Genomic DNA, 18,268 nt, shown 5'->3' with positions numbered 1-18,268 from the left:
CCTTCGGCCTGTACCGGGGCGTAGCGGCCAGCGCCCGCCCCGCTCTCGTGCCCGCCCCGCGGCCGAGGGCCGCGCAGCACACACAGCAGCAGCGGGGGGGTCCCTTTTGGGGTGAAGGGGAGGGGCAGTGGAGGCGGGTGAGAGGAGACGGGATCCCCGGCGCCGGTAGGAGGCAGCCCGGTGGACACGGCACGGGGCAGAGGGGCTGACGCTCGGTGTCGCCGGCCAGGAGTCCCCGCAGCGCCTTCCCTTACTGGTGAGGGCGGCTCCCGCTACTCGCCACCGACCCCCGGGAGACGGGGACACCCCCGTGAGCGGTGCCTGTGCCGGGGTCAGTGAGGCGGGCCCGTCCCCGGCGGTGCCCCCGGAGGGCCGGGCAGCCCTGGCCCCGCCCGCGGCCCCCCCCGCCCGCGTGGCCCCGGGCCGGGCGCCGGTTGGCCGGCGGCACGAGGGGCGGGCCGGGGCGGGGCGCGGCGCGTCAGGGCCGAGCGGCGCGCGATGCTGGCGGCGGCGGGCGGCTCGGGCCCCGGCGGCTCCGGGCCGGGCCTCGGCGGGGACGGGGACTTCCTGTCGCGGTACCGGCTGGTGTCGGCCAAGCTGCGGCGGCGGTTCCTGCGGAAGCCGAACGTGGCGGAGGCGGCGGAGCAGTTCGCGGCGCTGGCGCGGGAGCTGCGCGCCCAGGAGAGCCTGCCCTACGCGGCCTGGTGCCAGCTGGCCGTGGCGCGCTGCGCCCAGAGCCTCTTCCACGGCCCCGCCGAGGCGGCCGCCCTGGCCGAGGCGGCGCGGCTCTTCCTGCGCCAGGAGCGGGACCTGCGGCAGCGCCTGGGGCTGCGCGGCGGCTTCGGCGAGCACGTGGCGGCGGCGCAGAGCTGCGGCGCCTTCGCCGCCCGCCTGCACCTGGAGCGGGGGCAGCCGGCGCTGGCGGCCGGGCTGTGCCTGGAGCTGGCGGCGGCGCTGCGCGATACGGGCCGGCCCGCCCGCGCCGCCGCGCCCCTGCAGCGGGCGGCCGAGCTGCTGGCGGCGGCGCGGCTGCCGCTGGAGGCCCTGCGCTGCCTGGCCGAGCGCGCCTCCTGCCTGCTGCTGGGCCGCGACTACGCCGGCGCGCTGGCGGCGCTGACGCGGGCGCAGGCGCTGGCCGGGGCCGGGCTGGGCCCAGGCGGCGGCGGCGGCGGGGCCGCGCCCGGCGGCGCCTTCCTGGACGTGCTGGCGCGCTGCGAGGTGTCGCGGGTGCTGCTGCTGCTGCTGCTGCAGCCGCCGCCCGCCAAGCTGCTGCCCGAGCACGCCCGGACGCTGGAGCAGTACTGCTGGGAGGCGGCGGAGGGCGGCGCGGCGCCGGGGCCTGGCGGCGGCGGGGCAGGTGGTGGGCTGCCGCCGGCAGCGAGCTACCTGCCGGCCGAGCTCTTCCTGCTGCTGCAGTCGGCCGTGCTGGCGTGCCAGGAGAAGGACGCGGAGGCGCTGAAGGTGCTGCAGGCCGAGCTCTGGCCGCTGCTCAGCGCCGAGCAGAACCACCTGCTGCACCTGGTGCTGCAGGAGATGCTCAGCCCCGCCGGGCAGGGGCTCTGAGCGCCGCCGCTGCAGGGCCTTGCCGGGCTCAGCCTTGCTGCGCGTGGCCTCGTCGTTTATTCCTAATGCCGGTTCTGTAACGGGAGCGAGTAGCGCTTGACAAGCAAGCGTGCTCCTCACTCGCTCGTTCCTTGTGTTCCACCATAAACCACCCACGTGCTGTTTGTGACCGAAGCCACCGCACCAAGCACATGTCACCCCAGAACCAAGGGTCCGGTTCGGTGTGGTCCCGGGCTGTTCCTGACAGAACCGGCGGCAGCCTGCGGGCAGGAAAACTCTGTAGTAGGAGATCGCCTGGGGTGCACGTGCTGGAGGGGTTGCCCATCTAGGAGCTGAATGTTGCTGGAGTTTCTTTTAAAAAAGGAAAAAGAAAACAAGCACATGAAAATGAGGTTTTTGGGTTTTTCTTCTTCCTCTCCTGAAAGCAAAAGATGCTGCAGCCCAAGCGAGGCTGCACATTCTGCTCTGGGCGGGCGAATGGAGCCGGGTAGCCCGGGGACCGGTGGCTGTGGCCTGACTGTTTTCTGTAGGACAGTGGCCACCTGGGGAACTGAGACCGTGAGACTGCAAGATGGCAAATCCCTTCCAGCTGAGGGCGGTTAGGAGCGAAATGAACAGCGGAGGTGGAGAAGGATGAGTTCTGGGAATGGGCTGCTTGCGCGGTTCTCTTCAGCCGGCGTTCCGGCCTGCTGTGGGGCGCCTCTGCCTCTTGGGAGCTTTTCCCGTCTTTAGGCAAAGAAGGCAAGTTCGTTAGGTGGGAAAGAAAGAAAGGAACCTGCTGCCCTTGGTGCACCCAGCCATCGCTGGAGCACATGGCGGCGCTCGGCACCGCGCAGAGGCACCCGGGGCACCCCAGCCGTGAGCGCTGCGCGGGCGGCGGAATCGCTTCCCCCGGACCCCCCCCGCGAGGCCCGGGAAGGAGGTGGGCGGGGCGGGCCGCTCCTCACGCGAGACCGGGGCCGCGCAGGGCCTGCAGGCCCGTTCGCCGGCGGCCGCGGTGGGACGTCCCCGCGTGGTTGGCCGTTCCCTCCGCAGACCGGAGCGAAGCAGAAAGGCTCCCGCCGGGGCGCGCCGGCCGCGGGTGTTTTTAAGCGGAGTGGGTTTGTTCCCGGAGCGGGGCCGGCCGCCGGCTGCCCGCCTCCGTGTGTGCGGCTGCTGCCGGCCGGGGGGGGGCGGCGGGCTCGCCGTGCTGCTGCCACCATGTCCCTGTCCTGCGCCTTGAGGCTGCTGCGCTGGCACCTCCACCCTTGGAGCGGTCTCCTGAGCTGCCGGCACTGCAGCCTGCTGACTGAGAAGAGGACAGCAGCCGAGTGGAAGGAGAAGAAAAAGTCCAGGGACGGCTGCAGCCTGCCAGCCTCCTCCTGGGAGCAGAGGTACGGCTCCTGCAAAGCACCGAGCGACTGAAGCAATTAAGAGCAGGGGGTTGGGGCATTCATTGGCCTCCACCTCGCTCTCCCCGGAAGGGATAGAAGAGCCAGGGCTCAGCTGGCTTCCGTGGTGCTTGGCCTGGGGATAGGAATAATGGAAAAGTCAAACGAAAAAGTCTGAGAAGAAAGGATCAGGAGCAGAGCAGCTGCCGTACTAGCAAGCGTAAAGATAGAGTTCTGTGCCTGAAAGTAGTTGGCACTGGCTGCTTTGGAAGCAGCTCCAAAAATCCCAGTAGGCAATAACTGCAGCTTATCCAGCTGTGGGATGAGGTTCTCCATGGGCTCAGTGAGTCAGTAGTTGATGGGATAGTTACGAGGGCTTGAGTCGCATCTACCTCACCCCTTACTTTGTCTTATCTTTTTTTTTTTTAATCGGCTTTTATGTGTTTTGGTCTTGCTTGCCCTGCCTCAGATATAAGTAATGGCAAGTTCGAAGGTTTATCTCTAAACTGCTGCTGGGTGGGTGGCTGGGTCAGTGAGAGTGGGCAGCCTGCAATTCCCTGCCTGCTACACACAAACTGTGCATTTCACTGTCATGAATTTAATCCCGTAAAGCATTAGCAAAAAAGATGTGGCTGGAAATGTGAGCAGGTAGATGATGCGGGATGGATGCACTGAATGATGAGAGAAGCATCTTGCTTTTTTAGGGGAAAACTCCAGGACAATGGGACTTGGGCTGTCCTTGGAGCAGCAAGGGGTGGCCTAAGCGCCTGATTCAGTGGGAGAAAGCAACAGAGCCCATCTGAAGCTACAACATGATCTCTGTTTTTTCCTGTTCTCTGCCTGCACTTTGGGTTTTTTTTCCTTCCCTGATCCCTTTAACAGAAAAAGGGAGTTCGCATGTTCACAGCCAGCTCTGGTGAAAAGTCCTGCCCATGAAGCAGCTGGTGGAGGTATTATGCCATAAGTATCAGGAGGCAAGTAGCTCTGGGCAGGACCATGATGTTGTGCTTTCCAGGTTAGCAAATGTGGTGACTCCGCTATGGAGACTTCCCTATCAAGAGCAGCTGCAGGTAAGATGTGCTTACATGGACTTTTCTGTGTCATGTTGCCCCAACAGTCCCTCCTATCCTCCTTGAGCAACAGCTTCTAGCATCTTAGTTGCTTAATGCTGTAAACAATTCAGACCCAATTTACTGCTGCTTTAATTCTTCAGTCATTGTGAAGGATAGAACTGGGAGGTTCCCCGTGGGTGGTGTGTGTGATCACTAACGGCACAGAGGATGGGTGCTCACACAGCGATCTTGTCCAGTGTGGACCAGCTGGTTCACTGGGGCTTCAGGTTTGACCAGGTGCTCCAGACCAGTGCTTGAGGACCATGAACATAGGATTTCTCTCTCTCCCCATTGTATCAGCTGCGGTGATGAGAAAGGCAGAGTTCCTCTGGGGCTATATCCCACTTGCAGTATTCCCTCCTGGCCTTCCTAGAGGTGGGTGATGAAGACCTGCCCACTATCATATGATCCTCTGAGAGTGTTTCTGGCTTAGGACTCCTCTGCAGGTGAAGTATGAAAGCCAGAGGAAGATTTTGCAGACACTGGCGTCTCGTCTTGAGGAGCTGGGCATAGATGTGCAGAAACCTGGTGGACTCTGCTGTCCTCTCCAGCCTATAGTCCCTTCAGTGAGTATCTCATGGGAATGTCGTCCCCTTTGAGACACCAACAGCCTCTCACTCAACTCCTCAAGAGTCTCATGGTGGGGATTATTTAGTTGCAGAGAATGTGTCTGTGGCAGTCCTTGCTAGCTTCTGCTTTGCAGCCTGTAAATGCCAGAGAGTGAAACAAAGCCCAGTGATTAGGAATCCTTTTTTGTTCCCAAGCCTTCCCTGATAAACCTGTCACCATTCTGTCAGAAAGCCATTTCTTCCCAAGGGGAAGTACTGAGGGTCTCATGCACAAGTTCCGTTTCTGCATTTTGTACATTGTACATTTGTACAACATGTGTATCTTCCCATGTTGCCAACAGAACAACCAGACTGGGTTTTGCCTTTCTTCCATTATTTCTTCTGTTCATCCAAAGTTTTAATTTTCCTTCTTTTCTCCCTCAGCCCGTCATTAACGGCTACCGAAACAAATCTACTTTCTCTGTGAACCGAGGACCAGATGGGAACCCCAAAACCGTGGGGTTGTATGTGGGAACTGGCAGAGGTCAGTGCAGGACAAGGAGCTGGATAGAAAACTGCTGGCATGGGCTGGGTTGGGGCAAGGCTCTGTTCTGGCAGCCTCTGCTCTAGTTAGAAGCCTGAATCCTGGGAGATGCCAACAGAAACATCACCAACCCTGGGACAGCAATTTTAAAATCTTAGTTCATCAGCTTCTTAAGAAACACCAGCTTCTAATTTGCTGAATACAGCAGTAAGGATGACAGCTGTGGTAGCAGCCCTTCTGGGATTTAGCTTTGTTAATCTTAGTTATGCTGTACCGGTGTTTTTTGGCATGCTCCAGGAGCCTGTGCTGAGCAGGGAGAGCATGGTAGGGGGTGTGTGTCCATAGGCAGCAGAGCAAGGTTGGAGCATTTGGGATGTGAGGCAGTTTAGTTTTGTGCAACAAAGATGTGAGCATGTGCTCCTTGCAAGCTGCGAGTGGTGAACTTGTTGACACCATCAACACTAGCTTTTGCTTGTCCACATCCATAGCAAGAGGCGCTGGGGTGGTTGCTGTGTACTTTTCTCATTGAAAAAAATAATTCCATGGATGCATTTTACCTCTGACAGCAGAAGTTTAGCATTCAAACTGAAGCGTGGGAGTGCTGTATTCCAGGCAACCTAAACTGCTTTGCTGCTATAAGCCCATACCATTATTCTCTAGTTAGAAAAACAGCTTGCTCTGCTTCCTTAGTTTAAGAACAGTGCAGTGGCTCCTTTGGGAATTGCTAGAGCATATTTAAAAAGCTCCCAGAGCTCAAACATCTTCATGAAAGTTAGCGACAGTAATTACTGACAAAAGGAATTCTGGCAGGTCCTGCAGACTGTGGGTACCCAGAACATCACAGGTCTTAGTGGGGCACTTAGATACCATTTTTTTTCTTTCATTCGTTTCTTTTTTCTTTTTTTTTTTTTTTTTGGTACAGTGTGAGAATTCAGGGGGAAGGCCCCTTCGCAGTTTATCATGTCAGATGCTACAGTGGTTTATGTGCTTTGAAACAAAACAATTAAATACCTGTTTGTCTCTCTCCAGCAAGAAATATTGTCTGTGTGAGAGCCAACCACATGGAGAACATACCTGCAAAACACAAACAAGTAGCCCAGGCAAATAAGTCCTGTCTGTACCTGAACTGTGGGATAAAAGGACTGCCATAACTCTTATTTGGGAGAACATTGTCATTTTAGTTACGCTGTGTTTTCAAGTCCATTTTCATGTTCTGAAAAGTTTCAGGCCTGACTCTGGTTGATGGATAAATATTTTTTTTAAATTTGCATGTTAATGTTGCAGCATCTAAACTGTCCCAAAAACCAAAGTTAATCAAGTGACAATGAATTCCTGCCAATCAATTAAAATACATAAGAATCAGAAATTGAAATTATTAAAATGTCTTGTATTCAAAGAACTTGGAAAGAGCCTTCACTCAGTGTATTGAAATCAAATCAAAAAATCAGACGATACTGATGGGAGGGCCACCCACTTGGGGTGCACAGAGTTACACTAAGACCAGGGCAGTTGTCTTCACTGTACTACAAGTGCTGTTTCCCCTCTGCTCAGTACTATGAGGAGTTCATCCGTTGCTCCCCCCTGGACCCTTGCATCCTCTTCCACAAAGGCGGACACTGGCGGGAGCTTGTGGTACGCACCACCAGCCGTGGCCACACCATGGCTATCATCACCTTCCACCCCCAGGAGCTGGGCCAGGTGAGCATGCGGGGGACAGGGCCCCTAGCAAGAGGCGTATCAGGTATCTGGCTGACCTGAGATCGCTGGGTATATTGCTGGGGAGAGGCATCTAACCAGATTATCCAAACAGCCAGGTTTTCCTTTCTCTCTCTTGACAGGAGGCACTGGCTACTCAGAAAGCACTGCTTAAGGAGTTCTTCACGTGTGGACCTGGAAGAGCCTGTGCCTTGACTTCACTTTATTTCCAAGAGAGGTATACGTCTTGACACTGGGAAACAGTGGAAGCAAAGCCACCTCTTTTTTTTTTCTTTCCCCTCTCTGATCAAATTCAAATCTACCAGTTCAGGGAGTGCTTGCAGAGAGTGACAGATATTTGGATACCTATTGCAGACGTGGTTTTAAGATGGCCACATCTTTTGTTTTTCCAGACTTTAAATACTTGAATACACTTATGGCTTTACCTCATGGGAGTTATGAGCCTGGGAAACTAAAGGAAAAAATCCCTACAGTGACTTCCCCAAGGCAGTAAATCACATTAGCAGCAAAACTGGGGAATAGCCCTAGGACTGCTGTCTTCTGTGAAGTCATTTTGATCCTTTTAATGAATTCTAGGCTGTGCAAGTTACAGATCCTTTACAAAGAATCAAAATTCTTTGATCCTGTTGAAAGGCTCAAATGAAATAAATGTTGGTGGGGGGGAGAACCATCCTCTCTTGCACGTGAACACCCCAGGAATGGAAATCAGCTGCCTCCTAACAGCTGGTTTTTGTGTGTTCTGCTAGCACCATGACACGCTGCTCCCATGAGCAGTCCCCCTTCCAGCTCCTTCATGGAGAACCGCACATCTTTGAAGAAGTGCTTGGCCTGAAGTTTCGCATCTCTCCAGATGCCTTTTTCCAAGTAAACACAGGTGGAGCAGAAGTTCTGTACCAGGTGGTTGGGGAGCTGAGTCAGGCCAGTGGGGACACCATCCTCCTCGACATCTGCTGTGGAACGGGTGAGCAGTGGCTGTATGAACCTGGCTCCCAGGGTTGGTGCTTTGCATGCCAGAAATGATTCCCACTATCTAAAGGCTTTTTTCTTTGGCATGAATCTATGGAGTATTTTTATTTCCCTCGTTTCCAGGCACAATTGGTCTCTCTCTGGCTCACCAAGTGTCCAAGGTTATTGGTGTTGAGGTGGTGGAGAAGGCAATAGAGGACGCCAGGTGGAATGCAGCATTCAATGGTGAGTTCAGACTCACCATGGCAGAAAGTTTCAAACTAACTGCTGAAAAATTGGAAGCAGAAGTGAGTGGAAGGATCACAACAAGTTACCTCCATGCAGCAAAGGGTGGTACTTCATGTTATACCTAACATCTGGTGAGACTGACTGCTCAATTCACGTGGTTGCTTTTTGCTTCACAGGAATTTCAAACTGTGAGTTTCACAGTGGAAAGGCTGAGGCCGTGTTACCACAACTCCTGTCATCGTGGGAGGATGCCCGACCCCTTGTTGCTGTGGTGAACCCATCTCGGGCTGGGCTCCGTGAGAGAATATGCTATTTATTTTCATCTTGAAACAGAATTTTGAAAAAGTTCTGTGAGACCTGTTATGCTGGTTCCAAACCTTTGCTTGCTTAGTCTCTAGTTTCTTACCTTGTTGCTTACAGCAGCTAAAATCTATTAGAGTCTGCAGTTTTCAGTGCCTTTATCATGCTTTCTCTTTAAAGCAGATAGGTCTAATCTCTTTTCCATCTTCCATAACTCACAGAATCATTTAGGAGAGGAGGAGTCTCTGAAGGTCTGTGGTGCAATCTCCCAAATAAAGCAAGGCCAACTTCAGAGTTCTGTAGGGTTGCACAGGGCTGTAAAGCCCAGTTGAGGCTTGAATGTGTCCAAGGGTGGATACCCTCTGCTGAAAATGTTATCCCCAATATATTTAATGAGAATTTCCCCTTGCTGCAGTGCCTCTGTTGACTCATCCTCTTCTGGTGCCCCTCTGAGAAGACTCTGGGTCCATCTTCTCTGTAATCCCCCATGAGGCCCCTGAAGACAGCAAATGGATCCCTGCTCACCTTCTCCTCCCTAGGCTGAATAACCCCATCCCTCACACTCTCCTCATGTATGCCATGCCCCAGCCCTCTAACTGTCTTAGTGATCTCACTGGACTTGCTCCAGTGTGTACTGGGAAGTCTCAAGCTGATCCTGGTGCCTTGATGCAGTCTTATAAGTGTGTGGAAGGTTTTACATGCCTCTGCTTGCCTAAGTAATAATTTTTCCTCTCATCCTTCATCCCCCTGGGAAGCAGAGGGATTTCTCCCACTGCTCTATCCTGCCAAATCAGCAGAGCTGTTAGCAGCATGGGTCGCATCTCTGGCCTTCTAAGAGCCTGCATCTGAGACAGAACATGGAAAAATATATTTCCGCCCCCCGCCCCCCCCCCCCCCCGCCCTGTATTTTTGACAGTCCAGTGCAGTTCGGTGATGCTTGCTGTGCAATTGTGTTCTGGAGAGCTCACAGTGGTGGTGGGTCACTGGGAAAGCACTGTATCTTTTTTTTGCAGATTACAGGGTTGTGCAAGCCATCCGAAACTGCAAGTCCATCCGAAGGCTACTCTACATCTCCTGCAAGCCAGAGGGTGATGCCATGAGGAACTTTCTTGAGTGAGCACTCTCCTTTCTTCCTTTCTAGTGACAGACCCTGTTATGTCCAGACAAGGATATAAATATCTGACTTTGGCTTAGGAAGGTTTTTGTTACAACTGAATTTCACTGGATGAGTCCTTCAGGTGTGATCTAGGACTAGTCAGTGCATGGTGAGAAGTGGTTTATGCTTCTGCATTCACTTTGGGTTTATCTGCAAGCTGCACTCGCTGCTTTAAGGTAGTGGGTATTCTTTGGGGTTTATGTTCCAGCAGGATGCTTTAGTACATCAGTAAGGAATAGAAAATAACACAAATGTGCTATAATGGCTTTGTGCATCCTTCCCCAACAAAACAGCCCATTGGTTGTGGGATACAGAGTCCACTGGGTTAACTGCAGGAAGGTTGGCCCCTAGCCAGTGAAGTGAAGGGGATTAGTCATTGGTTTAGTCTTTATCTGGGGCAGGCCCACTTGCAGGTGATAAGTCTGTCTGCAGGTAACCAATGAAGGCAGCACAAAACAGGATTGATTTTCTAAGTCCTAAGATGTCTTTCAGCGGGGATGGCTTGTGAGAAAGGGAGCCTTAAACCTGCCACTGGCTCTTCAGCTTTTCCGTGAGGTTTTCAGTGCTGGTTTGGGATTCAGTATTGATGGTTCCAGACCTCAGCCTGTGTCTGCTGCAGACTCTGAGAGATGTTAGCGAAACACACAGTACCTCTTTAGTGCATCCTCTGTGCTGTTGTGCTGCCAATAACGGTGGGAAGGCTTCTGCTACTGGTCTAAAGGATGCTCTCTTTGCTTTCCACAGGCTGTGCTGCCCACCTGACCCAGGGAAGAAGCTGGCAGGAGAGCCATTTGCCCCCACGTTGGCTGTACCTTTTGACATGTTTCCTCATACTGTTCATTGTGAGCTGGTGCTGCTGTTCACCCGCTGACAAGGAGACATGTATGCCAGCTCTGAGAGCTTGGGAAGCGACCTCCTACTGTCCCGAACACTGGAGTTGAAGTAGTTAGGATTTTAACTTACTATCTTGAAAGCTGTATAAAAATAAGTAATTTTGCTTTTGCTCTTAATTTGGGTGTCCTAACTACTGTTCTGTATAGAAACACCTGGATTTCTGGGGTGAAAAGGTTCTTTGTAGCATTTCAGCACCCTTTCCCTCCCCTGCAAAACTTCTTGGTCTGTTGGTTAAAGCAGCCTGGAAAATACCCTCTCCCTGGTATTGTGGGTTTTCACAATCAACATGTGAATATGAAGTACTAAAATCCACTGTGTTTTCTAATACTGCTGTGCCATTAATTGTCTGGTTGCTTCAAGGATGTTTCAGGTGTTTTTCAAGTTCAGAGTGAACTTGATATCAAGAAACCATAGGAAGTAGAAATCCTCATGGTTCGCTGGCAAAACGTTGACTTTTGGGGTCAGGGGAGTACTTCATGTCTAAACTTCCAAAACTAATATTGAATCACTATCAGTCACATGGATAAATTGGAGGCAATTAGAAAGATTTTTCTATAAAACAAAATTAAGAGAAAACAGATCTCGGTGTCTTTCCTTCCACACCTGCCTCCCCCTTCTCAACTAATGCTTGGTGATACCTAAACACGAAGTGCCCTGTGAAAATGACAGCAGCTGCAAGTTATTTCCTTATCAGGTTGCTCTGCAATAGAAAATTCAAAAATTTGTTATGTTTTGTGTCTGTCCTGCCATGCTCACTGACTGGGAAGCTGTGACCCTCAATGTTATGTGAAGTTTTCTCCAGCTCTTCAAAAGGTAGAGCTGCTGCAACTTGGAGGCAGGCATGAGTGAGCAGAGTTCCCTTGTGTTTTGTGAACTCCACATTGTTTTGAGGGGTCCTTTTATTTTTTATGTTGTATTGAAGTCACATTTTGGTTTATCTTGGTTGTCTAGGGCAGACCAGTAGCAAAACACATTTCTACAGTCAGGCTGTTAAATTTTACTCTTTCCGCCGAAACAGGAATTCCCTGTCTGATTTGGGTGAACCGAGGCTGATAAACTCCCAAGGAAACAGAGAGCTGCCTGTATTTTTCAGACTTTTAACTCCAGTCCTAAGGAACCCTGAGCCTGGAATAATAACAACCACCAGCTCTCAAGCTGTGGGGGCTTAAAATATGTGGGTTTAGGACTTGAGACTTACTGCACCAGAAAGGGAGGTGATGGAGGGATTCCTGACAGGTACAGGATGTGTCACTCTTGTACCACCCCACAAGTGTAAGATTTTTGCACACTGTTAACAGCCTCATGTTTTCAGATTATAGTGAGGGATGCAGTTTTCTAGCAGTTCTGTTTTGTATAATTATACCTGGACTGCTCACTATGAGATCTGAATGGATTTCTGCTTAGCCTGGCTACACTTTTGTCAAAAGGAAATTTTTTGCAAATTGGAGGGGGAGAGAGAATAACTTTAAATCGTAAAGTAACAGAGGATCAGGAAACCTGCCTCTGTACAAGAGACCTCTGACCACTTTTCCACCCTAGCAGGTTACTCCTGTGCACTCTGCTAACATGTCCTCGTTTTCTCACTAGTGAGCAACTGCGCTATGCGTTTAGCTGCTATCCTGCATCCCTAGGACTGGCTCAGTTTTTGCTTTCTGTGGGTAATTTGTGGGATGTGCAAGAAAACAGAGGATGACTTAATGGTAGGAGCGGTGGGAAGGCCATCACTCGGCAGGTGCTGGAGCTGCCTGGCTATGGCTGCAGGGCATTAGGACCCGGAGGTTGCTGAGTGGAGGAGGCTGAATCCCCCTCCTGCTGTCATCCTCGCTGCCTCTGCAGCTTTATTCCTCATCTCCTTCAATGGTGACTGACTACCTCCTGCCCGGGCTGGCAGCCAGAGCGAGAAGGCCTCACTAGGAGCGGTTCCCAGGACCGGTTCCTGGCGGCTCCATGGCATCTCCCAGGACTATCACCATTGTCGCCCTCTCGGTGGCCCTGGGGCTCTTCTTTGTTTTTATGGGGACCATCAAACTGACCCCTCGGCTCAGCAGAGATGCCTACAATGAGATGGTGAGTACGGCAGTGGCAGCACGAAAGGAGACGTATTAGGGCTCTCTGCCCTCAACCTTGCGGCAGACGCAGTGTTTGCAGTGGGATACATGGAGGGTAACTGCACTGGAGCCCTGAGCAACGGGGCGGGTGAGGGAAGCAGCTTATCTGTTTCTTTATTTGATGGACACGGAGAGAAACAAATAATACGCAGTGCCAAGGATATCCTGGCAGCCCTTGCCTGGGCTCTGTCTGAGCCCATCCTTGTGGATAAGGACGGGGGAGGGGAGGAGGACAACAGGGTAGCACAGCACCGATGCCTGCGAAAGATGGGGATGTCTGAAAAGCAAGGTCCGAAGAACTGCCAGACACGTAGTAGGCAGGTACAGCTGATCCCTGGTGGAATACATACCCCCTGGACTGGGAGTAGGAAAACCAGGTGCCTGCTTTAGCAGCCAGGTGATCATCCTCAAAATTCCATGCTTTAAAGCAAAGATAGTGACACTGACTGTCCCTACCTCACCAGATTTGTGCAGGGATTATTTCATGACCATGAAATGCTTTGAAATTCTTAGCTGGCAGCAGATGATATTATTGCCACTTTATTACTCTCTTTACCCTGGGAAATAAGCCTCTCCTCTTGCCTAATGGGAGAGAGGTGAGGAGAGGAAGGAGAAGCCACTGTGTGCGTTTCTCAGCTGGTGAGCTGGTGTGTGTTCTTCTCTGCCCAGGGCCAACTCTGCTGCAGTTCTGCCAGCTGCAAGCTGCAGGCAGGAGAGGGACTGGCTGCCACGTTTTCCTTCCTTGTCTATGTTTGTTTATTCTCCTGCCGCACTCCCCACCCCCCCACCCCCCCCTTATATTTATTGCAGTGGCTGAAAAGCATTGGTATTTTTGTGCCCCTAAAAAATAGTGCTGGAAGTTTCCAGCACATTCTGTTCTCTTCCTTTGCTCCACCTGCCCAGCTGCTCTTCCTTAGCTCTCAAATAACATCTGAATCGCAGCGCCTTTTCTGCAGCCCAGCACAGGGATTTCACAGAGAAGAATCACCAAGGAGTAACTCAAGAGCAAAAGACTGAGATAAAATGCCCAGAAAACAAAGTTCTTAAGGTTCTGCTACATAAGGGACAGAAAAAAAGCACTGAGACCTTAGAGGCATTGCAAAATCCTTGCTCTGTAAAATATTTTGCTTCTCTATCCCTTTTTGTTTTACCAAGAGCCAGGCCTACAGGTAGGAGTGATCTCCGTTTTCACAAAGGGAAAGCAGAGGCACTCGGGTATTACACAGCACCATAATTCTTAATAGTCTACATTGTAACATGTTCATGGCTCGTTAGGCTTTCATGCTTTTGTTGTGCTGCTGGCAGGGTGGTCTGTCATGTAATGGAGACAGTGAAAACCTGATCTTGCCAATCAATAAGCATGGCTTCTTGACCCCAGCAAATAGAGAACCTCTGTCACCTACCTGCAACACCAAACTTGCAGTTTTTCATTCAGCAAAAAACAGAGACACAGTTTGTCTATTACTTAAAATACCAGAGTACTCTAGGACAGGCTGATAGTGTATTTCTTTAAAAAGCTGTGTTTTTCACAACTGTTTAAAAATACTCTGCTCTAAGGAAAGGTTTTATTCACCAATGATTTAAAATGCATCTTTACAATGTGTACTCTTAGAGTAACTGTGTCGTGAGATCTTTAGTTATTTAATAGCAAAAATTACAATGCTGTATATTTTTTAACCACATGTAAAGTGTCAGCTCCTCTTAGAAGGAAGCAGCAAAATTTGCAGAGAACTGGGGTGTTCTGTGTGCCTGTAGTGCAGGTTTCCAAAATCACATGGAAGTAAATCTACAATCTGATCAGCACCTGCGAGAGCTGAACAACACTGTACCTGAGATTTGGCTTCCATTTCCCTTTCCCTGATTAGAAAGCAGTGAACACAATAGCAAGAATATCTGCACGGATATCTCAAGTGTAAGTGGGAATAATTTCGGTGTCTCCAATAACTAGGAGTTTTATTAAAATATAAAGGAAAGGAAATAGTTGTTTGAAAAAGATAAAACAAGCAAAAACAATAAGCCCATGAGCACTTGATATTCAAATGCAAGAACTTGAACGTGTGTAAGGAGAGGTGGTTTCTTCCCTGAAACGAGGCAGCCGTGTAAGGAGGCTCAGTCTTGCAACTTACAATGCTTCTAAATCCAGCGTAAACCAGACAGCAAAGGATGTCAAATGTCAGCTTGCTTTCATGTGAGGAAAGAAAGGATCATAAGGTATTTAAGCACAGGATAGGGCTGGTGAATCTTAGTTTTGACATCTAGTACCATGCTAAGGCTGTACTGCCCGTAATGCTAGGATACTGTAAGTTGCTTTGAGGTAGAAAGAGGCTTCTGTTTTTACTTGCTGTGCCTTGGCTCTGCAGGGACTAGGTGTGTTACTTAATTATAAAGGATGAGCTACTCTTTAAGAGAGGTACCTTTTTTTTAACAACATGGTTCTGCATTGCTAATTCTAGCAATCCTAACTTCAGATTTCAGGAGAAGGTACACCTGGCCTGGTCCTAGCTCCAAAGGTGCGTGCTAGGTTGCAGAACTGTTTTCCAGTGAGTAGCCAACAGCTCATAAAGGGGGAATTGCACGCTGATGGTGTTAATATCCCTCCAGTGGAAGCTTTAGGGATACAGATTGAATATTGTGCCAGAGGGGTCTGTGATGATTGAGTCATCTTTAGGTCATATTGCACATCAATCTATTTCAATGGAATTCACCTTTGCCTTTACTTTCTCACATTATGATCTTCTACACTATTACTGCTTGATTTCAGAAACGAGCGTACAAAAGCTACGTGCGGGCCCTTCCCATGCTAAAGAAGATGGGAGTCAGCTCCATCCTTCTCCGCAAGAGCATTGGTGCCCTAGAAGTGGCGTGTGGCATTGTCATGACACTGGTGCCTGGTCGCCCCAAAGACGTGGCCAACTTTCTCCTCCTCCTCCTTGTGCTGGCTGTGCTCTTTTTCCACCAGCTAGTGGGGGATCCACTCAAGCGTTATGCCCATGCCCTAGTCTTTGGGATCCTGCTTACCTGTCGTCTGCTGATTGCCCGCCAGCCTGAGGAGCAGCCGCCAGAAAAGAGGATCCTGTCAGTGAATGGGGATGAGCAGCCACTCCTCCATGAAGCAGCTCCTGAAAAAGGCAAAATGAAGGTATCCTAGCTGAGTGCGTGAGAAATACGGACCCTCGAGGCAGCTCTCTCCAGAATCACCCAGAAAATTTGTTTTTTATTTACCTATTTATATTTCTTGTCTGTCTAAATAAAGTTGCACTTGGGGTCTGCGAGACACATGGTATGTCTACACTGTAGTCTTGCTTTGCTGCTGCCCTGTAATATAGAAAAATACAAGCTAGCTTTCACCAGGACAGCTTGGAGGCAGTTAGCAGCCTGACTGAAGTAGCTCTGGCTGCAGCAGGAGCTGCAAAACCAGCCTGAGATCATGGGCAAGGATTTGGGCAGGTAGTTACGCAAGCTCGGCACTGCTGCAGTGGGGAGAGCAGTCCCTGAGCATCAGCCCCAAGCCCCGTGGCAGGTGAAACCTAGCCTGGATGCACTTCTGCTACATGGCAGCCTTGGCAACAGCAGCTGGGTAGGACATAACCGGAGCGTCCCTATGCTGGCTTGTGCAGCCCCATTCATGAATCTACATTTCCTTTTCCATAGTCAAGGAGGGAAAGGACCCTACGGAACATAAAGTGCTGCTCGCTGTGTTTGAGAGAGGGATTCCTTAGCCTTTGCTGCCTCTCTGCCCAGTTCTTTCTTTGGACTGGTTATCCAGGGAAAATATGGGATGCACTGTTTGCATCTTCCTCAATTTCCACTCGTTGCAGAGGCTCCAAAACTGGGGCAATGGCCTCATAATGGTCATTTTTTGCTTGCTTCACATGAGGCAATGGCATCTCTTTACCTCTCTTGGCAGAGTAAAGATCACTGATGAGGGGATGGGGAGCAGAACTGCCCAAAGAACTCCAAAATATCTGTCTGCTGTTGGCAATTAGCATCATCCCTTTTTCCTTACAAGAAAAAGATCCCTTTTTCCACAACTACTGCAACTTTATAGACTTGTTGGTTATTGCTGATAGATGAGGGTCTGAATGTGTCCAGGTACCTCATTGTTCATCCCACATACAGCTTCGGTGAGCTGGGGGAAGTCCTTTTACCAGAGCCTGAATCCCTGTGTGTTGTATCTGAAATCTTACAGAGTGTCATAAGAAGCATGTGTTACCTCTGAGTTTGTTTCTCTTGATGTTTGTCTGTTTTCAGTTTTTCCTTATTTTCTTAATTATTCATGAAAATAAACTTTTTGAAATTTGGAGAAAAATACCTTGACAGAAACAAGTTTCTTTTTTGAGAGACACATCTGAAAATATTTTTCCTGTGCTCAAATACCACAACTAAAATGGGCAGAATCATGTCAGGGGAATTTCAGAGAAAGACAGAGTGATGCAGGATGGAAGCCATCTGAACACTACTGGGCTATATATTAATAACCACAGGCATCTAAAAGAGATGTTTGAACATTTACATGAAATAAGTCTCTGATAAATTTCTGCTTCAGTACAATGTGGCAGCAAGAAAAGATATTAAAACTCCAGTAAAACGTCAGTAGCGTATCTCTATAAAAATCCATGATGGATGTTCATATGCAGTATATCCAGGTTTTTTATGTTGTTTGCTGCTGAAACAGATGTAGTCCCAAATATACTGGAAAATCCTCATCCTAGAGCACCAAAGAGTGGCTAATTATTTCTTATCAGATGTACATCCTGAACAAAGGGAACTACCAACAGACTACTTTCATTAGACAACCTCTCATTTTTACAGACTACCTCAAGGTTATCCCAAATGGATGTAGCATTTGCTTTACTTCCCAAAAGACACTTCATCTATCATGCCCTGACTGGAGTTATTAATCACTTTTTAATTCAAACCCAAATAAAAACACAAACTCAAAACGACACCATGGTGTGTATTCCTACATGAAGTACTTACAACTGAATGGCTGCAACCTTCTGGCCAGCTGCCCCTTACGTGTGCACCTAACTCAAAAACGTTCCGAAGCAAGCATTTTTGTTTGTCTTCTGTAATGTTCTTCACCAAAGCCCATCTAGATACCACAGTAATAAATCTAAAATATTCTGCATAGCAAACCTTACGCCTGCAAAAAGTTCAGACTGTAAGCGAATCCTGAAAAATGTCCCCCCTTTTCATATTTGGAACAGTATGAATTACCGATCTGATCTGCCATAGCGCCTACATGTTCTTTACTACAGAGGAAGAGAGGACTCTTTTTGGAGTCCGGTAACAAGAATTCTGTATTTATCTATACTGGGTTACTTCCATCATTTCCCCCCAGCATCTGCAAACCTTGCTTGCTAGAGGTGACAAGGTGCCAGGAACTCATTTAGTCCTTTCGTTAAGACCACGACTCTAATTTCCTCTTCCTTTTCTCCTCCCTCCCTGCGCTTTTCTTTCCTCATTTTATCTCCAAGCCTGCAACTTCACCCCCCACCAGCGGCGGCCGGGCTGTCAGAGCTGAGGCGCCCGGGCCAGGCCGCGCTGTCGCCCCGAGGCCTCCTGAGGGCTCCCCGGGCCCGGCCGCGCTGTCGCCCCCTGAGGGCTCCCCAGGGCAGCCGAGGCACCCGAGGGCCTGCCTGGCCCCCTGCCTGCCCGAGGGAACTGGGACGGAAGGGGCGGTGGCGAATCACCCACCTCACCCCACCTTTAGACCCTTTGGGCCCGGCGCCCCCGAGGCGCCTCAGGCAGCGCCCCCCG

The 18,268-nt window shown here is 50.6% G+C and overlaps 3 protein-coding genes and 1 long non-coding RNA gene across 6 annotated transcripts; 3 read left to right on the top strand and 1 right to left on the bottom strand.

Annotated features, from left to right (window-relative positions):
* Positions 1 to 456: 456 nt before the first annotated feature.
* Positions 457 to 1,954, top strand: LOC129737438 (40-kDa huntingtin-associated protein-like). Its single transcript, XM_055727751.1, has one exon. The coding sequence runs from the start codon at positions 499 to 501 to the stop codon at positions 1,561 to 1,563; it is 1,065 nt and encodes a 354-aa protein (XP_055583726.1). The 5' UTR covers positions 457 to 498; the 3' UTR covers positions 1,564 to 1,954.
* A 164-nt stretch (positions 1,955 to 2,118) lies between these two features.
* On the top strand, positions 2,119 to 12,401 carry TRMT2B (tRNA methyltransferase 2 homolog B). Of its 2 annotated transcripts, XM_014280571.3 has the most exons (12): positions 2,119 to 2,936; positions 3,949 to 4,003; positions 4,492 to 4,611; positions 5,038 to 5,137; positions 6,167 to 6,237; positions 6,689 to 6,835; positions 6,976 to 7,070; positions 7,600 to 7,814; positions 7,943 to 8,044; positions 8,224 to 8,343; positions 9,361 to 9,460; positions 10,248 to 12,401. In XM_014280571.3, the coding sequence occupies exons 1-12, from the start codon at positions 2,764 to 2,766 to the stop codon at positions 10,372 to 10,374; spliced, it is 1,425 nt and encodes a 474-aa protein (XP_014136046.2). In that variant the 5' UTR covers positions 2,119 to 2,763; the 3' UTR covers positions 10,375 to 12,401. The 2 variants fall into 2 exon arrangements, with proteins under 2 accessions (XP_014136046.2, XP_055583724.1); XM_055727749.1 differs by lacking the exon at positions 10,248 to 12,401 and having other exon boundaries at positions 8,224 to 8,392.
* LOC129737440 (uncharacterized) lies at positions 4,118 to 18,268 on the bottom strand. 2 transcript variants are annotated; one of them, XR_008735298.1, is made up of 4 exons: positions 18,206 to 18,268; positions 15,524 to 15,624; positions 6,149 to 6,211; positions 4,118 to 4,749 (listed from the first exon to the last, which is right to left on the bottom strand). It is a non-coding gene; the product is annotated as an uncharacterized LOC129737440 (long non-coding RNA). The 2 variants fall into 2 exon arrangements; XR_008735297.1 differs by lacking the exon at positions 18,206 to 18,268 and adding an exon at positions 17,486 to 17,678.
* On the top strand, positions 12,332 to 16,814 carry TMEM35A (transmembrane protein 35A). Its single transcript, XM_005439998.4, has 2 exons — positions 12,332 to 12,464; positions 15,267 to 16,814. The coding sequence occupies exons 1-2, from the start codon at positions 12,345 to 12,347 to the stop codon at positions 15,651 to 15,653; spliced, it is 507 nt and encodes a 168-aa protein (XP_005440055.1). The 5' UTR covers positions 12,332 to 12,344; the 3' UTR covers positions 15,654 to 16,814.

The sequence above is a fragment of the Falco cherrug genome, chromosome 15 (assembly GCF_023634085.1).
Source record: "Falco cherrug isolate bFalChe1 chromosome 15, bFalChe1.pri, whole genome shotgun sequence".
Lineage (NCBI taxonomy): Eukaryota > Metazoa > Chordata > Aves > Falconiformes > Falconidae > Falco > Falco cherrug.
This window is presented reverse-complemented; position numbering and strand designations above follow the sequence as displayed.

What these genes read in the sequence shown, in the direction of transcription:
- TRMT2B (XM_014280571.3), top strand. Translation starts at nt 2,764, where the DNA reads ATGTCCCTGTCCTGCGCCTTGAGGCTGCTGCGCTGGCACCTCCACCCT. An exon ending in CCTATCAAGAGCAGCTGCAG is followed by an intron (nt 4,004 to 4,491) that starts GTAAGATGTGCT and finishes ACTCCTCTGCAG; the next exon opens with GTGAAGTATGAAAGCCAGAG. An exon ending in GCCATGAGGAACTTTCTTGA is followed by an intron (nt 9,461 to 10,247) that starts GTGAGCACTCTC and finishes TGCTTTCCACAG; the next exon opens with GCTGTGCTGCCCACCTGACC.
- TMEM35A (XM_005439998.4), top strand. Translation starts at nt 12,345, where the DNA reads ATGGCATCTCCCAGGACTATCACCATTGTCGCCCTCTCGGTGGCCCTG. An exon ending in GAGATGCCTACAATGAGATG is followed by an intron (nt 12,465 to 15,266) that starts GTGAGTACGGCA and finishes GCTTGATTTCAG; the next exon opens with AAACGAGCGTACAAAAGCTA.
- LOC129737438 (XM_055727751.1), top strand. Translation starts at nt 499, where the DNA reads ATGCTGGCGGCGGCGGGCGGCTCGGGCCCCGGCGGCTCCGGGCCGGGC.